The sequence below is a fragment of the Dipodomys ordii genome, unplaced genomic scaffold (assembly GCF_000151885.1).
Source record: "Dipodomys ordii isolate 6190 unplaced genomic scaffold, Dord_2.0 Scaffold6, whole genome shotgun sequence".
NCBI classification, from domain to species: domain Eukaryota; kingdom Metazoa; phylum Chordata; class Mammalia; order Rodentia; family Heteromyidae; genus Dipodomys; species Dipodomys ordii.
This window is the reverse complement of record NW_012267222.1, coordinates 16,743,763-16,767,767: the sequence shown is the minus strand read 5'-3', so window position 1 is coordinate 16,767,767 and position 24,005 is coordinate 16,743,763. Positions and strand designations below refer to the sequence as shown.

The 24,005-nt window shown below is 51.2% G+C and overlaps 2 protein-coding genes across 7 annotated transcripts in view; one reads left to right on the top strand and one right to left on the bottom strand.

The window, feature by feature from the left end:
- The window catches only part of Pla2g2c (phospholipase A2, group IIC), a 68,586-nt gene that overhangs the window by 1,439 nt on the left and 43,142 nt on the right, over positions 1-24,005 (bottom strand). For 2 of the 6 annotated variants that reach the window (XR_001175625.1, XM_013031020.1), the window contains exons 1-6: positions 15,496-15,579; positions 14,540-14,623; positions 13,540-13,580; positions 8,386-8,484; positions 6,083-6,227; positions 5,088-5,191 (exon numbers count right to left, since the gene is read on the bottom strand). Coding sequence is in view for 5 of the 6 variants with exons in the window: in XM_013031020.1 (XP_012886474.1) it covers positions 5,088-5,191; positions 6,083-6,227; positions 8,386-8,425 (289 nt within the window). In the remaining variant the exon portion in view is untranslated. The other 4 variants (XM_013031026.1, XM_013031033.1, XM_013031042.1 and 1 more) reach the window with 4 other exon arrangements.
- On the top strand, positions 15,572-22,433 carry Ubxn10 (UBX domain protein 10). The gene is made up of 2 exons (XM_013031015.1): positions 15,572-15,687; positions 21,396-22,433. Exon 2 carries the CDS (start codon positions 21,411-21,413, stop codon positions 22,257-22,259), a length of 849 nt encoding a protein of 282 aa, XP_012886469.1. The 5' UTR covers positions 15,572-15,687; positions 21,396-21,410; the 3' UTR covers positions 22,260-22,433.

Sequence of the window (24,005 nt, the reverse complement as noted above, 5' to 3'; positions counted from 1 at the left end):
GTTCCCGTATCCGGCCCACCGCGAGTCCCACACACGCCCCCACGTGTGTGCCATTTCACACTCTGCCTCCTTCTTTCCATCGTCCAGGCTGCTACCCAGATTCCTGTTAACAGCAGTTCTCTCTCCTTCGTAGGAGGAAGTGTTTTTAAAGGGTCCCGTGAGTTAGGTTCATGCTACTGCTGAGCAACCCTCCTGGTTTCCAGTTTTTCAGGCAAGACCTTTGTAGTGGCAACCATGTACTCCCATGCCTTCCCCCTCCCCCAAAACCATCCTCCTCCCTCACTGTGCTCCAAGGTACACCTGCCTCTTTGCAGTCATGTGTCTGGCTCTGTTGTGTCTCAGGGCCTTTGTGTGTGCTATATCCTCTTGGTCTAGAACTCTTATCCTCAGAACAGATTCAACGGAAGGGCCTATCATCCCCTTTGAGTTTGATCAAACTCAGTCCTTTAAAGAGGCCAGCTGCCTGGTCTGGAGCTCTCTCCCAGCTCCCTTCCCCTTTTTGTCACTGTGGATTTCATCAACATACTTTCTACAATCTGCTCCCACTCTGAGGTCCCTGAGGCTGGGGCTCTGGATCATCACTGCACCTCTGGCACCCTGAAATGCTGGTGCCCTGAAGCTGCTCAGAAATAGCTGCTGTGCACTCAGATAAAGCTGACTGCCCTTTGTCTGAGCAGCCAAGAGGTGTGGGAGCAGTCAGAGCTCCTGCGCCCAGGGTGCGCCCAGGTGTACAGGCCCGCACGGAGGGTCTGCCTGAGGCACCGCTTCCTCCTCCTTCTTTTCTTTCTTTTACATAAACCCACCCCAGGCATCTTTGTGGGGTTAAGAGTGGAAAGGGGTCAGTGGGCACCATGGCTTCTGTCGGTAATCTTAGCTGCTCAAAAGGCTGAGATCTGGAAAATCTTGGTCAAAGCCAGCCCTAGTTAGAAAAGCCCAAGAGACTCTATCTCCAATGAACTAGCCAAAAGCTGGGCTGAAGGCATGATGAAAGTGGTAGAGCACCCGCCAAGCAAACAAGCTGAGCAACTGCAAGGCTGTGAGTTCAAATTCTGTGCCGCTGCTCCGGCCCCATGACCAACAGTAGAACTCCCTCCTAGGACAGATGGTGAGGTGGCTGTGGCTGCTGGAATGCTCCACAGACGCCTCCCATGATGACTGCCACGTGTCCCCATGTGTCCTGAGCTTCATGTGCGTCCCCTGGACAAGCTCCAGCTGCAGGCTGCCTGCTGTCCTCCTCCCTCTCTGAAGTCCACAGCCCTGCCTAGTTCTCATCCCGCTTCTGTGTGGAGATGGGGCTGGCTGGGCCCCGGTGATGTGCTGTCCACACCATTCCCGCTCTCCCTGGCACCTGCCCACCCTATGTCATCCCGCTTGCCATCGGGCCCCAGCTCCCCAGGGACTCTCCTCATGCACTGTCCCCAGGGACAGCGCACCCTGGGGTCCCTCCCGGAGCTGCTGCTGCCACAAGCCTGCAGGTGTGGGCCACCACGCCTGGCTCTTCCTATCCTTTCTCAGGTGTGGTCCTCTGGAGCAAGTCTCTGGCAGCAGTCTTTTCTCTGTACTATCTCTTGGGCAGCCTCCCTCAGCCATGCTAGGACAGGTTTGTCATGACCTGGGAGAAAAGATGGCCCTAGACCAAGAGAACATGCCTAAATCCAGTTCCTGCATCTAACGTGATGAAGGGGAAACCGAGGCGTGAAGAAAGGATCTGGTGACTGCTTTAGAATGCGCTTTCTCCTCCATGAACTCTACCTCCACAATACACAAGGTGCAGCCTCAGTTCCTGCCTGTGACTGACACCATCCCCTGCTCTCCCGCCCTGGCAGGCCTCTGGCACGTGTCTAGAATGAGACTGATGTTCCCCAGACAAGGCAGGCTTGCTGCCTGCTCTCAGAACACACTGTAGTCTGTGCCTAAAGACGCAAAGAGGAGGCAAGATCATTGCAGGGAGCCAGGAGCACGGAGAAAGAAAGCTGTGACGAGGCGGCTTTCCCAGTAACAGGAAAGGTCCCTGCAGACTAAACTTGCAGTGGTGTCCCCCACCCCAGTCCCAACCCTAGGCAATGATGCTTAGTGGTCTAGGTGGCTGGAGCAGATTCCAGGCTGTGTGTACGAGTGGGCAGAGGGGTGCCAAGTACTTGCATAACCCACTCAATGGAGGGATGTCCTCCACACTGGAGGGCAGCTGTCCCTTCCTGGCAAACTGGCCGCACCCTGGGCTTGTTGGTGACAGACCTTCCTCTGCTCGGCTGATCTGTTGGTGGCATTAAGAACTGTGGACAGATCAAGTTGCTTCTTTTCTCTCCTGCTCACTTACCCCTCCCTCCTGAAGAGCCACTGGTTGCTAGGCAACTGGGGCCCAGGCCCAGGTGTGGCCAGCCTGGGTGCTAGGTTTCAGAGCTTCCAGAACGCTGGAGGCTAGGAGAAGGGAGGAGGTGGCAGGGGGAGGCATCTGCCCTCGCAGGGGCTACTCTTTGAACTGGGTGTGGAGGATGAGGTTTCATTCCATGACAGTAAATAACGTCTGTGACCCTCACCCCTGGGGTGACTCAATGAGACCTCCAAATGGTGATCAAGACACCCTAGTCCTCTCCCACCATGGAAAGGGGAACAGGAAGTCTGGGGAGAGCCAGGAAGCCAGCAAGCACCTGCTGGCAGCCAGTCCCACCTGTGGGTCACTTCTGTCACCCAGCCACCTTGTGAGATGTGGGTGATTCGGTCTCCTTTACAGATAGGGAGACTGAGGCCTGGTTGGGCAAGGAGGAAACTGAGGTCAGAGACAGCTCGGCCAACTCTGAGGCCTCTTGGCAGGCATGGGAAGATGTGGGGCACCAAGAGGCCCAACTCCATCTCTCCCTGCCCTCCCGTGGCTAGCGCTGAGCACCTCACCAGCCTGTGGTAGACCATGAGACTTGAGTTAGAGTGAGAGCCAGCCCACCACCTTCCTCCAGACCAGGGGGTCTGAATCCCCACTCTCCTCTTCCTGGCTGTGGGACTGTGGCCATCTCCCTCGAGCTCTCTGAGCCTTGGCATCTTCTTGAGAATGGGTATGGGGGGGGGTGGGTAACCGCCTCAGAAGCTGACCACGCGGTGCTGTGTTTCTTAGATGAGAAAACAGAGGCCCACACAACTCGGGCTAGGCAGGTGCTGTGGCGCACTGGAGACTTCAGTATAGGCATCTTAACCTTGCCTGTGCCTTAGACCCATCCCTTCCCCGCCCTCCGTGGGCTCAGTCTCGCCATGGCAAAGAGGAGGAGGATGGTGTGGGAGAGCAGTTTCTGCTCTGGGGCGTCCGTAAGATCGCCTATGCCAAAAGAGTAGGAGCTGAGCTTGTCTCGCTCCGTGCCCAGCCCAGGTGCTGGCACTGGACCGGCCCCCAGTGGGCCTTCACTCAACCCTAGGCAAGAGAGCAGAGGTCCCTATATTAGAACCTGGGGTGCCAAGAGGGTGAGGACAGTCCCCCAGAGCCCTGAGCAAGGCTCTGGCCTGTCAGAGCCCAGGCTGAGGCTCAGGGTGGCCCAGGAGGGGGGCATAGCCCAGGCCTCAGGCTCCCGGGTCGGCTCCCAGCCCCTGCCTTTACTCCCACTATGGTCCAGCACACACATCACAGGGACAAGGGTCACTGCTGGGCTCCAGCCTCTGCCCCATATCTCTTTCCTGAACTCTCCCTACCTCTTGGGACTCTGCACAAAGTCACATAGGGCACTGGTGGCTCACGCCTGTCAGCTACTCAGGAGGCTGAGATCTGAGGATTGCAGTTCAAAGCCAGCCTAGGCAGGAAAGTCTATGAGACTCTTTATCTCCAATGAACCACCAGAAAACCAGAAGTGGCACTGTGGCTCAAGTGGTAGAGCGCTAGCCTTGAGCTGAAGAGTTCAGGAACAGCGCCCAGGCCCAGAGTTCAAGCTCCAACCAAAAGGAAGAAAGAAAGAAAGACCATGAGCCATGCACCCCCCAAAACACCCCAATATACACTAACCAACCGCTAAGGACCCCACCACTCCATCTCAGTCCTCTGTGCAGCTAGATCCTGTCCCTGGCCTGTACTATACTGAAGTATTGTACTATGTGACGCTAATGATATGCCAGGTGGCCTCCTGCAGCCCTGCCCCAGGCCTCCCTGCCTCAGATGGGGGCTTCGAGTGTCACATGGAGTGATGTGTGGCTTTGGGCCAGGGCAAAGAGCTCCAACTCAGGAAGTCCCCCTGAGTTTGTGCGGGAGGGACACATGCCAGCGTGGTGTGGTCTTGGAAGATGGCTCCAGGAAGATCTCCCAGTGCTGACTCTGTGGCTCCTGGGTGGTGAATTGCTGGGCACTGTGTCTAAGCCCCGAGCCCTGGGTGAGGAGGGAAGGAGGGGAAGGGACACAGCTGTGGGTCACATCCCTGTGAGGACAGTGGCTCCTGTGACTCCACAAGGCCAGGCGGGAGCGGGGGGAGGGGACAGGTGCAGATTCTAAGGGACACAGATCCCCCGCCAGCCTGGCATGGAGGCGCTCGCCAGAGGCCAACGTCCAGAGCCTTCAGTGTTCCCTCTTCAGAGCAGACTTGCCCTCCCTGTGCCCACCACCTGGCCCCACAGCCTGCTCAGGAGCCCTGGAGCCCTCCATGAAGGTAGATGCTGTGTACTTGCCCACGCTGGCATCTTCCCTTTACCCTTCCATGCCCTTCCTAGTGTCCCCCGCCTGACCAACCACAGGGCATTGCCTATAGTCACCCTTCACAAATATTTGTTCAGCTGAAAGATGGCTGACTGCTTTGATAACACAGGACGGAAAGAAGGAAGAGCGCTCTCCAGCAACAGCTGCCAAGGGAAGCTGCAGGCGTGTAACTAACTGCCAGCTGACCACTTTTTATTGAGCAAGCTCTGCACTCCCACAGGGTGCTGAGATTCAGTCGTGGGCACAAGAGACCCTAAGACCATGCAAGGGGTCTCCACAGAGCTCTGGTTTTTCACAACTGCCCTCCAGCCGCCCCCCTCCCCCCTGCTTTCTACCTCAAAACACTTGGGGTGAAAAACACCTTGTTTCCCAAAAGATCACGGCAACAATGAGGCGGCGGCGGTTCAGGCACCGCCCAGCTACTCACATGCCACGGTCCCGTTGGCGATGTAGAACTGGTAGGTGTTCAGCACCGGCTGGCAGCCCAGCGCCTTCAGCTTCTGGTAGCAGCAGTCATGTGCCCGGCAGCACCTGGGGGCCGTGAGAGATGAGATTTGTTGGGACCATGGGTAGCAACAGGGAAGGGCTTGCCTGCCTCCTCTCCCAGGGGGAGGTAAGGGGGGGTGGGGAATACAGAAGTGGCTGTCCCTCCATATCAAAGGGGGATGGGATCCAGGACCCCCAAGGATGCCAAAGCCCTGCAATACCCAAGCCCCTCAAAGTGGCAGGACACACCCTCCCATGATGCCTTGCACAGTCTCTAGATTTATAATACTTAATTCCACGTAAGTTATCATCATATGGTGTCATTTAGGAAATGACAGGGAACTCTTGAACATGTCCAATCCAGGTGTCATTTTATTTTTGAATATTTAATATCAACGTCTGGTAGACTTGAGGACATGGACATGGACATGGATTCAGAGAGTCAACTTTAATATTAAAAATAATAAGTTGGAGCTGGGTGCTGGTAACTCACGCCTGTCATCTAGCTACTCAAAAGGCTGAGATGTGAGGATCGTGGTTCAAAGCTAGCTCAGGCAGGAAAATCTGTAAGACCCTTATCTCTAAGTTAGCATCAGAAAAGCCAGAAGTGGAGCTTCTGTGGCTGGGAGAGTGTTAGCCTTGAGCAAAAATGCTCAGGGACAGTGCCCAGGCCCAGAGTTCAGTGCCCAAGCCTAAGAAAAAAAAAGGATTTCAGACAGCGCAGCAGAGCATAAAGCACGCTGGCGCCCACGGCTGTGCCAGGTCCCCGGCAGCTTCCCGAGTCACACCATCAAGAAGCTGGCCTGCATCCTCGATGCCTAGCCTGTACCTCCCAGGCAGAAGTTCGAGTCCGTTTCTGTCACTAGCACTTCAAGCATCCTAACTCATCCTCCAGCCTCCATGTGAATCCGTGGGACCCTGTACGCTCGCACGCACCTGTCAGTGTCGTCCACGGGAATCCCTTTGCCCCCAAGTCCACAGTAGCAGCCATATCCATAATAAGAGAAGAAGGCGCTGCGGCCCGTGATGTGCTTGACCATCCTCTGGAACTGCCAGAAGCTGCCGAGGGAGGGGGCGGGCCCTGCCAAGGAGGAAGCAGGAACAAGGAAGCCAGCATGAGCACAGGGTGGCCTTCACAGCCTGCACCAGAAGGGTCTGCGGGCCTCTCCCGGGGCCCTCAGACAAAGCACATGACCCAGCCAGGTCCTCAGCCTCTTTGATGGGAAGGAAACTAGGACCAGACTCAACCCTGGCAACCTAGGATGGGCACCCAGTTCCCCTGATGAATGCTCTAATGGCAAATAGGGTTTTCCCCTGAGTAGTTAAAAACTACCACCCCTGGCCACCACATGGGGAGCAGTGGTAACTAGAAAAACTGAAAGCTGAAAGCCCTAACAAATGCACTCAGAGCTACAAACACTGTGTGTGTGTGTGTGTGTGTGTGTGTGTATAGGTGTGCATATATATGTGCGTGTGTGCATGCACACATAGGTCCTGGGGCTTGAACTCTGGGCCTGGGCACTGTCCCTCAGCTTTAGTGCTCAAATTTAACACTCTACCACTTGAGCCACAGCTTCACTTAGGCTTTTTGGTGGTTGATTAGAGATAAGAGTCTCACAGACTTTCCTGGCCCAACTGGCTTGGAACCTTGATCCTCAGATCTCAACCTCCTAGGATTACAAGCATAAGCCTCCAACACCCAACTCCGAGCGAGAAACTTTTACTTCTAAAAAATGGTTATGAAAGTGGGCCCACAATGACAAATGCGGATTTTTTTTTACCACAGCATTATCTGCAATATCAAACTCTGCAAACCACCCACCTGTCTACTGAAAGGAGGAAAATAAAAATGTGTCTTGAAAATATGCTTCTCTTAATAGCAGTATCTCTAGGTGATGGGAGTGAGGAGGCAGGCTAGCAAAGAAACAGACAATGTTTATTTTGTACACCGCTAGGCAGTTTGTTTTCTTTTTTAAATAATAAGCCTGCATTACTTTTTTATCCCAGTGTTTGAATACCTAAGTGTACAGCTCTAGAAGAAATGTATCAGGCTGTGGGATGGATGGGGTACACTCATTTGACTTTTAAATTACAGGTATATATGAGTTTTGTAATAACAACAGTGAACACATAAACTTAGAACTGGGTGCTGGCTGTTCATTCATGTAATCCTAGCACTCAGGAGGCTGAGATCTGAGGACTGCAGTTCAAAGCCAGTGTTGTCAGAAGAGTCGAAATGTCTCCACTGAATCACCAAAAAGCCAGAAGTGGAGCTGTGGCTGAAATGGTAGAGTGCCAGCCTTGAGGGTAAAGCTAAGAGCTAGCACCCAGGCCTGAGTTCAAGCCCAAGCCCTAACAAAATAAGCAAACTCCAAAACATGAACTTGAAGAAGATAAACCTAGTTTTGCAAGGAGGAGAGGAGAGTGTTTTCTCAGGCGTCTTCCTGTCTCACTGCCACGTGAGACACCATGTTGATGAAGCAGTGCTGGGGATGGGCAGAGTGTGAGCCCCAGGGTGCTCAGTTGCCCCATGAGACTCTGCACCAGTTCTACACACACACACACAGGAGGTCCTCCTCCCCACAGTGACTCTGAGAACCGTAAATCTCACCATGAGGGGAAGAGGGAAACCTGGTTTTGACACTTTTGACTTAAGGATAAAAAGTCAGCTGAAAAATTGATTTAAATAAATAGTTTCACAGCTAATTCAACAAATGTCTCTTAGTTTCCCAACAGACCCCAACGGTCTCCCAAGAGGCCCCCGTCCACCTGGCAGCCTGTGACCATCTCCCAGCAGCCAGGACTTTAGAATGACCATTTACTCCACAAGCCATCCTAAGACTGTCTTTCTGATAAGAATTAATCTAATTAGCTAGAAATGTATCTGCAGTATAGGGCTGGAATCCATATGACTTTATTTTTTTAAGGAGCCAGTCCTAGGGCTTGAACTGAGGATCTGAGTGTTGTCCTTGAGATACTTTGCTCAAGGCAACCACCATTCCAAGGACAAGTTTCTGGGGAGTGGGGAAACCACAGCCCAATGTCCTCTCCATGGTCAGGGAGCATGGATTTCCCATAGTTGTAGGAGGTTCCAGCACAGGGACAGACAACAGAGACAGAAGCGGAACGTTTGCAGGAGCCTGGTTCTCTTCTGAGCTTTGTGCCCTTCCTTTGCCCAGCGGCACAGCAATGCTGCAGACAGGAGCACCGTGTTGTGGCACAGCTGGCTTCGTACTTACAGCAGGAGACGCAGACAATGAGGATGGCGATGACCTTCATTCCTGAGGAGACCAGGGGTGCAGGGTGTCAGGGTCCTGCTTCAGCTGCCAGCTGAATTCCTATTTGGGGAGGAAATGGCCAAAATTGGATGAGGTCATCTGGGTGCAAACCCTAGTTTCAGCACAGGCTTTGAAAGCCTTCAGCTTCTAGAAGGCTCAGCTAGATCTTTTTTCAGACCTAATTATCTCTGAATGTGGTACTCTTCCTGGTGTTAGACTCAAATATAAAACAGAAGAAGGGCATGAAAACCGCAAGTGTTAGCCAGGCTCTGGTGACTCAATGCCTGCAATCCTACCTACTCAGGAGGCTGAGATCTGAGGATCACTGTTCAAAGCCATCCCAGGAAGAGAAGTCCAATTAACCAGAGAAAAACAGGAAAAAGAAAACCACAAGTGGAGCTGTGGCTCAAGTGGTAGAGCTCCAACTTTGAAGGAAAAAAGAAGCCAAATGAGTATGCCTTGAGTTCAAGTCCCAGCAGAAGCCCAAGAAACGCAAGCAAAAATTGTGGTAATTTTTCTTTCTTTCTTTCCGTGGCAACACACTAACTCTCCAACTTTTTTCCCCTTTGGAGGAGTCAGTAGGCCCTGTTCTCCCAGGTTTAAACAGCACAGATATGGTTCACTATGGAAATGGGCTCAGGAAAGACGAGTTCCATCTTCTTTCTTCAACCTCTGGAATCTGAGCCGTAAACTTACCCTCTCATGCTTCGTTTCCACTTCTGGAAAGTTGAGACTAAAAATCTCTTATCAATCATGTTAAACCTTCACAAAGAAACTCCCCAGTCATTGCAGGCATTACATTATGCAATCCTCACAACTTTCATGATCACTTCAGAGATCAGGCAGCAGAGGTTCAGAGAGGGTGAACAAATCCTCACCATCTCACAGCTGCCGAGGGGACCGGGTGGAATAGTGAAAATAAAACTGGTTTGCACCATCAGCTTCCATGATAGGTAAACATGGCCTTTTCATTATGTTCAGCTGAGGAAATAGCGCCCCCAGCAGGCACCCCTGCCACAGACAGACACTGTGGGACTCCGTCTCTGCCATGGAGCTGCCACATACTCTGTCCACAGCTTGCTTTCAACTGCTGCCCTGGACTTTTTTTTTAAATTAAGTTCTGTTACCATGGGTACGGGGAGGGGGGGGTGGGAAACAGTCGTGCTGGGTTTGGTGCACAAAGAAAGGCATGTTTTAAACAAGCAGGTGTCGACACTTTAAAGAGACAGAGAAAGGGGCTTAGCCCAAGACTGGTAACAAAATCAGACTTTCGTTAAAACACTTACTGGGTGCTTTGCTAATGAGCAGAGTCTAGCCCAGCTGGCTACACACACCAGATAGGTTAAATGTAGAGCAAAGATCCACCAAAAGCCCTGCAAGGGCAAAATTCTAACTTTGCTTTGCCTACCAGCTCTAAAAGTACAGCAATTGCGTTCTGGGGAAGGGAGCGTCCAACCGCCTCAGCACTAGTCAGCAGTCCTCTGCTCCAAGAGCTAACCACAGGCTGCTTGCGGCAGCAATTTCTTTTCTTTTCTTTCTTTCTTTTTTGTGCCAATGCTAGGAGCTTGAACTCATGACCAGGGCCACTGTCCCTTAGCTTTGTCACTCAAGGCTGGTGCTCTACCACTTGAGCCACAGTTCCACTTCCAGCTTTTTGGTGGTTAATTGGAGATAAGAATCTCACAGACTGTCTTGCCCAGGCCGGCTTCAAACAGTGATCCTCAGATCTCAGCCTCCTGAATAGCAAGAATTATAGGTGCAAGCTGCTGGTGCCTGGTGCAGCAATGGTTTTAAGGGTCCGCCTTGGGCCTCTTGCAGGACAGCTCTGAAAGGTATGGTGGCCCCACGGCTCCCTGGAGGATCAGCTGAGACCCCAGCAGTCACCTCTGTGTCAGTGTCTCCCTGCATAGCCACTTGACCCTGTGTGTGCCAGATCCTCCAAACACCAGCTTCTTCTGCTCCCCAGTCTTGCCTGTCTATTCCATGGCTGCACACCCTGGGAACCTCCTAGCATGGTGCTGTCTCAGAGTTGTTTCTAGGGAGCCCAGGCCAGCTCCCATGGGCCAGGGAACCCTGTTGTGGTGTGGTGCAAAGAAAGGCCTCTGAAATCACAGGCAGGAGCGGCAACCCCCCCAGGGAAGGCCATGGAAAGGTTTTGAGTCCAGTACATTCTGATTCCACCCATCCCCTGCTCACTGCACCCCTACCAAGTGACCACTGTCACTTCTCCATTTGACAGAGGAGGAAAACCAAGACTCAGAGAAGTGACTGGGAAAAGATCCACATGACTACTCAGTCTCTGGTTCCTAACTCCAAGTCCAGGCCTCCTCCCCTCTCCGGGTCATCTGGCATTTCCAAGGTCTTAGGATGTTTTCACAGACATTGACCTTCATGGGAAGCCACTTAGGCCACAGGGACATGGTTCTCTCCACTTGACTTGTGGTTTGGGGCTCTCAGGTCTGTGCTGAATCAACACCTAGAGCACAGGGCCAGAGACTCGACACCAACTTCTGAGGCAGCAGAGCCTTAGGGGCTTCCCTCGGCCTATCAATGCATCATTCAGACAGCTGTGGTCAGCTCCCCTCCCTCCCAGGAAAAGAGGATGGAAAGAGCCTGTTTGCCAGCATCCTGAGGAGCAAAGTCCATCTTGTCCCAGGGCCTGCTTAGAGCCATGACTGGTAGAACTAGACACTAAAAGAGAATTACAGGCATCCTATACATTACATTCATTTAATTCTTTGCACAGTTTTTGAACATATACTACTCACTAAGTCCTCACATTGTTATCCTCATGGTATGTGGGCCATGAATACTTGAGGAATGAATGAATGAATAAATGAATGATCAGAATCTTATTCTTCAGCTCATAGAAATAACAGTGACTATAACCCATTGAGTACCCATATGGAACTCACCATGAGAACAAAAAGTGTAGCTCAAGTGGTAGAGTACCAGCCTAGCCAGCATGAGGTCTGAGTTCAATCCCCAGTGCTTCCAAAGACAATGAAACAATGAAAACTTCACACGGAGGCAGGTGTTATCAATCTCAGTATTATCAAGGAGGGCAGAGATTAGGTAAATTTGCAATTTTCATTGTAAATCAGCAGGGCCCTGGTTAACCCCAAGGCTAGTCTTCATCCCTCAGCATTTTTTCTACTTGGAAGACAAGAAGGCTGTGTAACCCAAACTCAAATGAGAAGGCAAAACAAACCAAGCAAATCTGCACATTATCACTATCATCTTCTTTCACATACAATTCTAATGAACAGCTCAGCCTCTTTCTCTGAGACCCAGCAGTTGAAAAGGACTGGAATTCAAGAGTGGCTTTTCTTAATAGGAAGGGCAGGGGGAAATGATCCAAACAATAACCATCAAAGGGTAGGATCCTGGGGCTCTGAGTGTAGGGGCAGATGGCTGGGCCCACACCAACTATATTGTACCTAGAGTACCATTAGTGACAGTGAGTTGCTAGAATGTTTGCATTGTGCAAGAGATAGCAATGGTCTCCTCCACTAACTTTGGCTCTGTGTCAAAAAAGAGTCAGAGCTGTTCCACCATTTCCCATCAGAAGGATTTAAGCTCCTCAGTTAAACTTCCTTATCTAAGATGGAGACAATGACCTTCCCCTCCACTCCCTGAGGCTGGTACATTCTTCAAGTTCTGGAGGTGAACGCTCTCCTAACAGTAGCCAAGGTCACTGACAGTGTCTGATAGTTCCACTCCACAAGTCTGGAGAGTAGGCAACACATTTTTTGGATGTTTTCCAGTGATGTGGGGGGGGAAATAACACAACTCTGCAGTACTTCAAGGATTATGTTTCATTATCTAGAAACGTCCTTCAGTAGGTCTGCTTAGAAAGTAATGCACAAGGAATCACAACTAACTGAGCAACTCTAGGCCTTGTGACTTTGCTTAAACATTATCTGTGATCTCCATCCACAGGTCTAAAGGAACAGCATAGCAAGACCCTGGGTAGAGACTCTGAAATCTAGAAGCCACCAGTTCAAGATGGGGTCAAGGGTTCTTTGGGGCCAAGCTGCTAAGACACTGGAGCTTCCATCTCTGGCCAGCCCTCAGGGTGGGAGGGGGGCTCATTAAGCCTTCTAGTTGGTATCCTGAAGGATACCACCTGGGAGCTTGTGACTCTCTTGGTAGAAGACCTGGTTGTTGGAATCAGCACCAACATCGTTATTAATTTAATTATCATCTACTGAGCACTTACAGGAAAGCAGGCATTGTGTAAGCAGAGCAGAGGACTCTGCGATCTATAAATTCCTGCCCCCAAGGAGCTCGTAACCTACTGAGGGAGAGCCCTATGGTAAGATGGAAACAAGAAAAAGATTATCAACCCTCACCAAGAACCTCCACCTGCCAGGCACTGCAAAACTTATTTTCACCCTCACCACAATCCAATCTTAAAAACTCCAAAGTCCTCAACTGACAAGTAGTGGAACCAGAATTCATACTCAAGCATTGACTCTAGGATCCATACCTACAACCCCAGTGCATCAGGTAGCTCTAAATGCCACTTGAGAACAGAGTGGCAGAGGTGGGATCCTGGGGGTATAGTGAATCTGGGGACCAGCTGAATGTGAGCTCTGCAGCTCACCAGCAGAAAGCCCTGAGTTTAAGGCAAAGCTCTCCTCCATGGAGGAGAGCTGATCTAGTGAAGGTGCATGGCACCATCTTGGGTAAATTCCACTGGACCAGAAGGGACCAGAAATAGCATGGGAGATTGAGGAGAGGATGGTCAAGAATGGCCTTCACAGAAGAGGCAGCTTTTAAAACAGGCTTGAGAGGAGCAGGCAGTTTCACTTCAAGGAGAGAAGCAAGCTGAAGCAGGCAAGACCGAAGACCCAAGATAAAAAGGCTGAAGGCCCATTTGGAGAACAAACCAGCTGATCCCAGAAGAGACCTGGAGAGTGGAATGGGACATAGCTGAAAAGGAAGGTGAGGACACTTAAGAGGGCAGTGACCTCTACCATGTTTCCTGAGAACCCCATCTGTGTGTGTGTGTGTGTGCATGTGCGTGTGTGTGTGTGTGCTGAGTCCAGGGCAGCCTTTGAAGAAACTCTCTGTAGAGAAAGTCAGAAGATAAAGGCAGTAGAGTCTCACCACGGAACTGGCTTGTTTCCTTTCCTTTCTTCCACAGGGCCCTGGAGAGCAAAAGGTATGTGCTGCTGAATATGAAACAGGCCACAGGCACAACCATTACAGCACCAGGTGTCAGCAGGGGCAGACGGACCAAGTGCATGCACACACGCATACAGCAGGTAAGAAGCCAATCTGAGTCTCCAAGGATTGCATAATTGCTAGTTGATGTTAAAATAGCTGATGAAGAATCTACTTTAATCTTTTCTGAGTGGGCGCTGAAGAGCATTGCTTAGATATTTCTGACAGAATCATTAACAAGAAATAAGCTGCTAGCACCTAACTGCAAAAAAAATCACCAGCTTCTAAAACTGCCACCATCTCCTCCATCCTCCTGGATGTCCGTGGTGGCCATGGGGCAGGCACTTCCTCGCCCACATCAGCAGACTGTACACAGCCTTTGAAATGATCCCAGTTCCCTGCCCTCAAAGAATGTGCCAGTGTCTTTGCCGATCCTCACATCTAGCCTGTGCCTGCTCTTCCACCTTTGGCTCAAATTGTACTGAAAATAATCTCTTTATCTAGATACAAAGTGTCTTCTCAACCAGCTTTTGAATGTCTTAAAAGAAAGGTTAGGCTTGTGTTCCTATCAAAATCTTGTGCCTACAAGTACAAAATAGACCAGAGAGCAAATATTTGGCCATAATGCTAGATAATGAATGAATCTATGATTCTTGAATATCTACTAAAATTGGATTCTAATAATATAGTCATTAAATTATTTATCTGCATATTCCAAAATTCTAGAGCAGAGCTTGGAAGAAAGTAAGTTCAGCTGGGACTCCTTTTGAAGCCATCTTTTTTTTTTTGGACAGTGCTGGGGATTGAACTCTGGGCCACTACCTTGCTGGGCAAGCACTCTATCACACTCCTAGTCCTTTTGAATTTTTTAGCTTTTTTTTTTTTTTCAGATGAGGTCTTGTGTTTTTGCTCAGTTCAGCATCAGACTGCATTCATCTCTTACCTTTTCCTCCTGAGTAGCTGGGATTATAGCTGATCCTCACCACACCTGGTTTGGAGTCATCTTAATTCCAACTTGGAAGGAAGGCTTCATCCATTGATGGGATATGAAGGACAGGTGGAAATTAGGCAAATGGAAGAAGGGGCAAAGGTTGGGGAGGGAAGAATCATGCAGGCCAAAGAGACAAGCAAGAACAAAGCTTGGGGATATGGATGGGTGTGGAGATAGTCAAGCTTGTAGGTCTCATGGCAGGTGGAGAAGTTTCCATAAGATGGCTTCAGGGTTTTCCTCTGCTGAGGACAAGGACTATCATCCAAGTGGGAGGAAGGAGGGGGAGTCAAGAGGTTTCATAGTAAGAACAAGGTTTGAAGGAGTCGCTGAGGAGAACGGCTAGGATGCAGGAGAGGAACCGGAGGTCCTGCTGGGGAGAGCTGACAGTCTGACTGGAAATCAGAAAGCACACTGTCCCTTCCACCAGAGTGCGGGTGAAGGCAGATGGACGCGGCCTGGCCTCATCCCATGGGCAGGCAGAGCAGGAGCAGGGGGAAATTCTTACCCAGAGAAGGGCTGAAGTGACAGACTGTGAGCCGCCCTGATGAGGGAGAGGGGAAAGCGTCCCCAAAGCAAAGCGGTCAGGCCCTCGGAGGAGGTCTGGGTGCCAGTGACCAGAAGGCTCTGGAAGGCTCAGGAAGGAGGTGCGGGTGATGAGCAGGCCCCCATGCTCAGACACCCCCCCCCAAACAGCCCCTCTGCTTCTAGGGACCACGGGAATGAATCTTAACCCCCATGTTAAAATTGGAGAGGGCCGGGGCCTAACCCAACGTCACAGAAAAACAAGGGGTGTTTGAAGTGAATGGGGTGACACCCGGGGCCGGCCCACCCCTTCCCCTAGAGATGACAAGGAGAGGAAGAGGAGGTGCAGGCCGGGTCGGGGCCACCTCCCCAGGGCAGGGCCACACCTGGCACACCTGAAGCACCTCCGCCCTGCGGGTGCGGGCCCAGCTCCTCCACGGCCTCCCGCCCCCGCACTGGGCAGCCAGGTTCCGGTCAGGCCGGAAGCACGTGGCCCCCCACCCCGGGCGGTTGCCGGGCGACGGGGCTGTTTACCAGCTGGACGCAGGCAGCCGGGCGCAGGCGGATGGAGTGCAGAGGTGAGTGAGGCCTGCTGTCAGACCCGAGGCCTCCCCCCACCCCCCACCCCCGCCTGCACGGGGACCCCAGGAGAGGGCAGAGCCCCAAACACCCCACAAACCACCCGGGTTGGACCCCCTCAAACCTGGCCCCAGGGGGGCGGAAATCCCTGGAAGACTGGAGCAGGAGGAGAGTCAGGCTTGCAGCCACCGCTGAGGAGCCTAGGAAAGCTTTGGGGCCATGCCCTTCTGGAGGGGGTACACAGCGCCTCTGGACACAGACCAAGGACACAAAAAGACGTCTCTGTCACACAGGCCGGAGCCTCCCCCAGACCTGTGCCCTTTGACCCAAGTCAATTTTCTTTTTCTAGAAGTTCTTTCTTGCCCCCTCTCCCCAACCCCTCTGCACTTTTAGGTTGTTTGCTTGTAGCGCTGCCAAGAAAAGCAGAAGGGATTGAGTTATCTTTGCCTCCCTCCCCCTCCCCCCTCCCCTTTCTGCCCAGAAATCTTCCCCAAGTTTCCTCCCAAGGTTTTCTCATTCTCCAGCCAACTACCATGTTCTTGCAGCCATTTCATCCTGCAGGCCTGCCTTGAGGGGAGGCTGGTAGGGATGGGGGGGGAGGTGGCAGGAGGTGACATTAACTGATAAACAGTTTTAAAAGACCAATTCAAATGTATGCATCTTGCAATAAACCAGCAGATGGTATGTGGGTGGTTATATTTTATTGCTTTTATTGGTTTCAATTTGGGTTGTGAAATAGACTGGGCTGACCTTGAGATGGGTTTTGTGGGTGCCCTTGGAATGCAGAGATCTTGTTTGCATGTCTCCTATCTGATTTTCCTTCCTTCCAGGGGATCAGGTGGTAATCTTAAGGAATGGGCACCTGCCCTCCTGGCAACAGTGCCCAGTGTTTGATTCTTGCCTCCTAGCAGGCCACTGCAGCCAGCCCTTATGTTTAAGTAAACAGGCCACTTGCCTATTCAGCTGGCAGCTTGATGGATGCCTACGCCCAGATCTTGTCAGATCACTTGGTGGTTGGGTGTCTGCCAGAACTAGAGGTGGTGAAATGCACTGAACAGGCTTAAGGATGTCTGGACCCAGGATATTAGGCAGCGTTTGGGACCCAAGGTGAGAATAGAAAAGGCACAGTTGGAAGCTGAGTGCCAGGAGCTCAGGCCTGTAATCCTAGCCACTCAAGAGGCTGAGATCATGGTTCAAAGCCAGCCCTGGCAAGAAAGTCTGTGAAACTCTTATCTCTAATTGACTAGCTCCAAAAGTGGAGCATCAGTCTTGAGAAAAAAAACAAAAACAAAAACATGGGAACCACACCCAGGCCCTGAGTTCAAGCCCTCATACCACATACACCAAAAAAGAAAGGCATAGTTGGCTTGGTTCACCCAAATACTAGTTTTCCCCACCTCCCCAGCCCTTGCACTAGATGCTGGGAGAACTAGTGTTTCCCCCATGTAGCAGATGGTCACTACCCTCAGGAGGAGGCAGTGGGTTACGAAATCAGGTTGGATATAACGGTTTTACCTGAAGGAGGTGTTAAATCTCTAAATAGCCATGAGTGGGCTTTTGGGAATTAGTCATAATTGAAGTTTTTCTCTTGAGCTAGCTTGCAGTCATGTTATCTTATGACCAGAGTGTCTTGATTATGACACCCCCTGAACATAGCTAATTATATAGTACCAAAAGGTATAGCAAGTGCATGCACATACTCAAGTTTTACTGTTAAAAATAATCTAGCAAGAGTGCCTGTAAGAACACATGACTTTCCCTCACATCAGGGTTGTTAAGGAAGAGGTTTCTAAGTTACCAAACTTACTGACAGATAAACCTTCCCGAGGCATGTGTGGGTGTTGGAAGCCAAACCTGTGATGATTATGTGGAAGCTGTGGGCAAATTAATAGCCATTCCCCTGTGGGGGAGGGTGGGTAGGATAGGGGCTGGGGGTGGATCTTATCTTTGGCTCATCATCGGACAGTTCTGTCTTTCTCCTGTCACCCTGACGTAAAGGGCAGAGCTGCTTCCTGCAAGTGAAAGACTAGAGAAGTGAACTCAGAAAAACCACAGCCCTCACAGAATGCAGATGAAATGAACATGGACAGGGGCAGGTGTTTCAGGTGTCAAAACTTTGCTAAGGAAGTGGCTCCTAAGATCCTGGCAGCCAGATTGGGGTGGGAACGATAGGCAAGAAGTGGGAAATGAGAGTGGAGAGAGACTCAGGCTGTGAGTGTAATGAAGCAAACATGAGACCTTTAAAATGCTAGAAGAAAAGTAGAAAGTATCTGGGATGGGATGAGAGAGGCCAATGTTGTTAATAAACTTTTGTCTATACATACAGACATCTGATGGAATGGTGAGGCCCCTAATAGAAAAGGTAGCTCTAGGAATACTTGGATTAAAAAATAAAATAAAATGCAAAATGGAGGATCACTGTCCCAAACTTCGGATGCAACAGGATGTTGGGAACACGCAGGAACTGTGCGCTTGGGTTCATTGTGGTTTGGTGGTGCAGAAGAGGAAATGCCCTTATGTTGTTGGGTTGTGTTCTCAAGTTCTCCTTTGATTCAGGAAAGCCAGAGACCAGGATGCCAGGCAAAGTGGGGATGCACGCCATGTTTATTCAAAGCTGTCTGTCTGCACAGTAATCACTGGCAGTAGCAACAGCCTCACAGTCCCCAGCATCACAGCACACTGGTCCACCCCAGCATAGATTCACAGCCTGCATTCCATCATCGACACCACCCCTGTCCTTCAGGGGCAGCTCGCTGTCATCCCACGCTTTAACCTGCCCTTGTGTGGTACCTGTTTATACCCTCTCTAGATAAATGTGGCATCTGGCCAAGGATGGCCACACAAGGCCAGTCTCAAGGCTACCTACTGGGCTACCTAAGATGGCACATGCATACATGACTCAAGGTTACCTAGATTTGCTGAGCCAGCTGACTCCCAGTCCTTGGGATGTGTAGGCCCAAAGCCCTCCAGAGGCCATAGTGAGAGAAGTCTGACTCCATTTACCCCACACTGGGAAAGTGCAGAGTGGCAAGATTAGAGCATACAGCCTGAGGGGTGGAATGACACTGGTCAACAGGGGAACTTGGAGGAAGTGGATTTGAGGTGAGTGAAGACATGGCCTTGGAAGGGAAGTGAGCAGTTCAGGAAGTTTTCCCACAGTTTTGAGGTAACTGCATAGGAGGTAGCTGACTGGAGTCAACATCCTGGTGTTTCTGGGCCTGAGACCCAGGTTAGCAGGGACTAGGAGACACACCACCAGCACCCTGGGGAATGTTCTAGCAATAGGTTCCCAGTCACACCAAACCCCAAACAAAACCTCTTTCCTTTTTCTCTAAGGCCTCAGAATTGTACCTGCATTGCTTTGGGTTGGGGGGCTGAAGTTCACAAGCATTTAAATAATATCTTCAAGGTCGTGTTGCTAATCTGCTCAATGAGGAATTGTTGTGTATCAGAAAGGTAGGATGGTCGTATGGCTGGCTGGTGTCAGAGCCTGAAATAGACTAACCTGAGGTCTTGTGACTCCTGGTCCTCTGTCCTTGTGCCCACACATGCTGTTTCTTGGGGACCGTGGGTTGGGAGGAAATCACCAGAAAATCTTCAGTAAGCAAGAGAGTAAGCTGGCCAGCCTGTGAGCAGAGAAAGCATTAATCACCACGGAAGGCCCTGCAGCGGAAGGCAAGGGAGTCCAGCAGGAGGTCAGCCGCATCTTAGGAAAGGTATACTGGGAGACAGGAGGAGGAGGTGGGAGGTGTTGGTGCTGAGGGAGTGGGGAAGGGTGTTGAAACATGTGACAAGATGTGGTAGTTCCATTCCCCCAAGACTGAATGTTCCCATCGGGCTTCAGTGCTTTGCTTCTGTCAGGTCAACTAAGCATTCCTGAGCACCAGGAGTGGGAGAGCTAATCCACAGGTCTTCAGGGTGTTGGCAAGGTAGTGGGCAGCAGACAGACAAGATGTGATGTGCCTGGAGAAAGCCAAAACTGCCCCTTCAAGAACAGGCTTATCGGCTGGGGCATGGCTCAAGTGGTAGAATGCTTGCCCCGCAAGCATGAAGCCCTGAGGTCAAACCCAGGACTGCAAGAGGACAGGAGTGACTTGTTTCTAGTACAAAAGAATACAAAACTAGATGTCATAAGACATGGATTCTGTTTCAGACTCTGTCACCAGCCAGGAGTGTGACTACCAGGCAACTACCATATCTTCTGGCTCACGTGAGCTGCTGAATTTACGTGTACCCAGAGTTTCCTTAGGATAGCAGGGTTCAACAAATTATGGCCCACAGATAAAAACTAGGTGATTTGTTACCTTGTGTCTCATGGGCTAAGAATAGCTTTTATGCATTAAAACACCAACAAGTCCAAAGACATGTATATGGTGACCTATGAAAATGACATGAAATTCAAATATCAGAGTCCCACAAGAAGTTTGATTGGTTGTCACCAACCCATTCATTTACTTATTCTCCATGGCTACATTGAAAGACAAGAGTTAGGATAGACTTACATGGGCTACAGAACTCCAAATAGTTACTCTCTGGCTCTGCCAGGAAGGGCTTGTCCACCCCAGCTCTAGAATCTAAGCACCTTCCCCGTCAGCTCTGGCAGGAGGGCCTTCTGGCTCCTCTCCTCCTAGCCCAGTTAGGGACTAATATTGCATTAAGCAATTTGTGCGGAGCCTCCTATCCTAGCAAGGGTGAATCAAAAGATAGAAGGAAAATGAAGGACAGACAAGCTATGGGTGAATAGGGGAGGAGGAAGGAGGAAGGCCTGTGGCAGAAGGAAAATGGGGTCTCAGAGTGTGTTTTTCTCCAGTGAATAACATGCTAGGGCGGGCCATCTAAAGGGCTGTGACAGGACAAGCGACCTGCTGCTCTGCCTGCTCTGGCGTAGAGCTGAGCCCGGATTCCTGGCTAAGATTGAGTGGTCGCCCAGTTGTCTCATGGTGCAGAGGCCTTCACATGGTTACTTTCTCTCTCTTTGCAAAGATGGCCATTGCTGCCACTGACTATATCTCCATCTGTCTTCGTCCATGGGTGGTATAGGGCTGCCAACGCTAGGATCCTGCGAGTTCCCTGAGCACAGCAAGCTCTGCCTGTCCCAGGATTTCACCCAGCTGCTCCCCTCCCCTGGACACTTTGAGACCAGGCTTGACAGCCTAGAGCCCAGGGGCCCAATCTTGCCTGCCCCATTTTTTGTGAATAATATCATGCTTGAACACAGCCCCACATTTGTTGAAGGCACTGCCCACAGTGACTTTGTGCAGTGATGATGGAGCTAAGCAGGTGCAGGCAAGACTCTGTTTCCCAAAGCAGAAAATATATACAGAGAATGTTGGCTGACCCTGGGTCTAGACTGTCTCAGGACACATTCCCTTTCATCACCATCCTCTCCAGCTTAAAGGCCCCTCCCCATACGAGCAAGAATTAGTCCCCTACCTTAATCCCTTGCCTAGTTACTATGGGTTAAACCTGTTGTTTGTCATTCTAATAATTTAAGCTGAAAGGTCTTTGGTTCACTGATATATTCCAAGTGTGAGGAATGAATGAATGAATGAATGAATGAATGGTAGCTGGTATCGCTCCCTCCAAATGCCAGCAATCCAGAGAGAGACCCCATCAAGCTTGCTCTGAGCACTTGCAGGGAAGGGCCTTGTGTGGATCCTGGTGTCCCAGGAAAGTTAACCAAAGGCCTCTGTTTTTGCTTCCTTAGGGGCCCTGAGAAGCAATGGCCACAGAAGGCCCTGTGACCATAGCACCACCAGAACGCATCCCTCTTAACACAGCAGCTGAGAGCTCATCTGCTTTCATCTGGAAGCCAAACTCACTGAAAATGCATGTCATCAGGCCCAAGTCTGCCAAAGGCCGCAAGCGGCCCAGTCTGCACAAACCCCAGGGCACACAGTCAGGCTCTCACTGCGGACCTTCCTCTCCACCACCAGCCAGTTCCTCGGAGTCACCAAGCAGTCAGAAACCAGGAGCCTGTACACCCACATCTCCAACGCAGGGAGTCCCAGATGAGTTCCCCGAGCTACTGCAAGTACCCATGGGGGCCTCCTCTTCCCTCAACAAGTACCCAGTCCTCCCATCCATCAGCAGAAGAGGCCTGAAGGAGGAGGCTTTGGGTACAGTGGGGAGGAAGGCTAGCTCCCTGCAACTAAGCAGCATTCAGGCTCTTTATCACGAGGAGGCCTGCACCATGAAGACAAAGAAAGAAGATTCTAGAGTTCCAGCTCTTGCCCTAGAGAGGAAGTTTGTCATCCACACCAAGAGGCAGGGCAGCCCCAGGCCTGGAACCCTGGAGGAACCCTCAGACCAAGAACCCAGGCTGCTGCTTGCTGTCCGATCGCCATCAGGCCAGAGGTTCGTGCGTCACTTCCGGCCCACGGATGACCTCCAGACCGTCCTTACTGTGGCCGAGCAGAAGAATAGAACCACCTATCAACACTGCAGCATCGAGACGATAGAGGTGCCCAGGAGACGGTTCACAGACCTCACCAAGTCTCTGCAAGAGTGCGGCATCCCCCACAAGTCAGTGCTGGGCATCTCTCAGGAAGACGGGGAGGGGAACCCCTGAGCCCACAGGCGCCCACCTGGGGTCCCCGTCTGTGAGCCAAGAGCACACTTGTGTGGCAAGGCCTTCCATGCAGCCTGGCTCCAAGTGCCGTGTGAGCCTGTGCACCTGTGGCCCTTGGGCCTCATGTCCACAGTATGTCCTTGGGGGGTCAGACACATCTGCACATGCACCAAGCGCCTGAGGAATCCCAGCCTTATGCTCCCTCCTCCTCTGGAGCAACCACAAGTTCCAAGGCTGTGCCTGAAGCAGCTGCAACCAGGATATTTCTTCCCAGAGTGTTGGCTCTGTCTAACACAGCCCTTTCCGGAGCACCTGCCGCCTGCACAATGAACTCTGATTCTCTTAAAGCCAAGGTTTGCCTTTCTGTATTTGCTGCAGGATTAAACACTTCCCAGAGGGATTGCAGTCTGGTAAATAACCAGGGTCCAGGAAATTTCTAAGTGGCATTTGTATTTCTCGCAAGTATCTTAAGGATTAACAGACTACTGACCCTATCTTTAGACGCAGCAGCTCTGCTGGGCCAGGAGACCATAGCTGCTTGGGGATTCCAACCTGTGTATACATCAAAGGGGAGAGCAGGCCTTCTGCAATCACAAATCCCCAATACAGCAATGGCAAGTCAATTGCTTCCGCAGCTGTGGATGTGCCGCTGGCTACTTCAATTAGAAGCTGGCTAGCTTCCCCAGTCTTGGTGGCTCCGGACTATGCAGAAGTCTTCCAAAGCAGAGAAAAGCCAGGGTACTCTGTTCCCATTGCCTTTAACATGCACAAACTTAGAAGTCTGTACAAGATCTACTAAAGGCGCCTTGGCTTATCTGGGTATGGACAAATCGTTTCCTTCCCCAGGCTCAGTATCTGGATGTCTTTAAACATAGAAGGTCTTTTGAAGCAACCACGTGCCTTGTGGTCTGAGATCCAGGGCAAGGCAGGCACCTTGCGGGAGCTGCTCTGCGGTCCCTCTGCTGAGACCATGGCCACACAGCTGGCAGACTGGCATTGGATCACTTAGTCTGACTGCCCTGAAGACTGTCAAGTGTTGTCTGTGTGCCTCTGAGGTGGAAATGTGGATAGTTTGCCAAAGTTCTCTAGAACTGCAGATTCAGCCGGACTCCCACAACTCATCTGGAACTCTCTATGGCCCAATCCTCATTCAGAGTAGACTTGGGGACCTTATCCCACAGGGCACAGCCTTCACACAATCCTGGGGACCAGTACATACCCCCACCTCCTAGGCGCACACCGGAGGCAGGAAGCAGGCGTTCCAGAAGCACATGACAAGGGCATCCTAGAGCAGAGAAGGCCAGTGGTTAGAAATGTTACCCTGTCCTCTGCAACCACACTTGAGACCGGCTTGTCTTGTCCACTATGGCCCACCCACATAGCTCACTCTATCCTGGGTCCTCTCTGAAATGTTTGCCAAAAGCCTTAATGCCAACCTGGTCTAGTCAACAGCTCCTCTGAGTAGAAAGGTCAGCTAGACCTGGCAGGGCCCTGGACAGGCCCGGGTAACTGGCCACTTCTTTCAGTCCCTGACTGTGGCAAGAAGGCCAGTGAGTCGATCCTAGAGCATACAACACAGGATCTTCATCTCCCACAAAGATACAAAACTCAGCCTCTGATCTCAGAGGCTAGGGAGGAGCCTCCCATAAAACCTTACTTGCTCTATGGTAAGAATAAAAGCCCACTCACCTACAACTTGGTAATTTCTCCAGCCTGGAAAGATTTAGAAGACTTGCTTGACAGGAC

Bases quoted from the DNA above. Each gene is read 5' to 3' on its own strand.
- Ubxn10 (XM_013031015.1), top strand. From the start codon at position 21,411: ATGGCCACAGAAGGCCCTGTGACCATAGCACCACCAGAACGCATCCCT.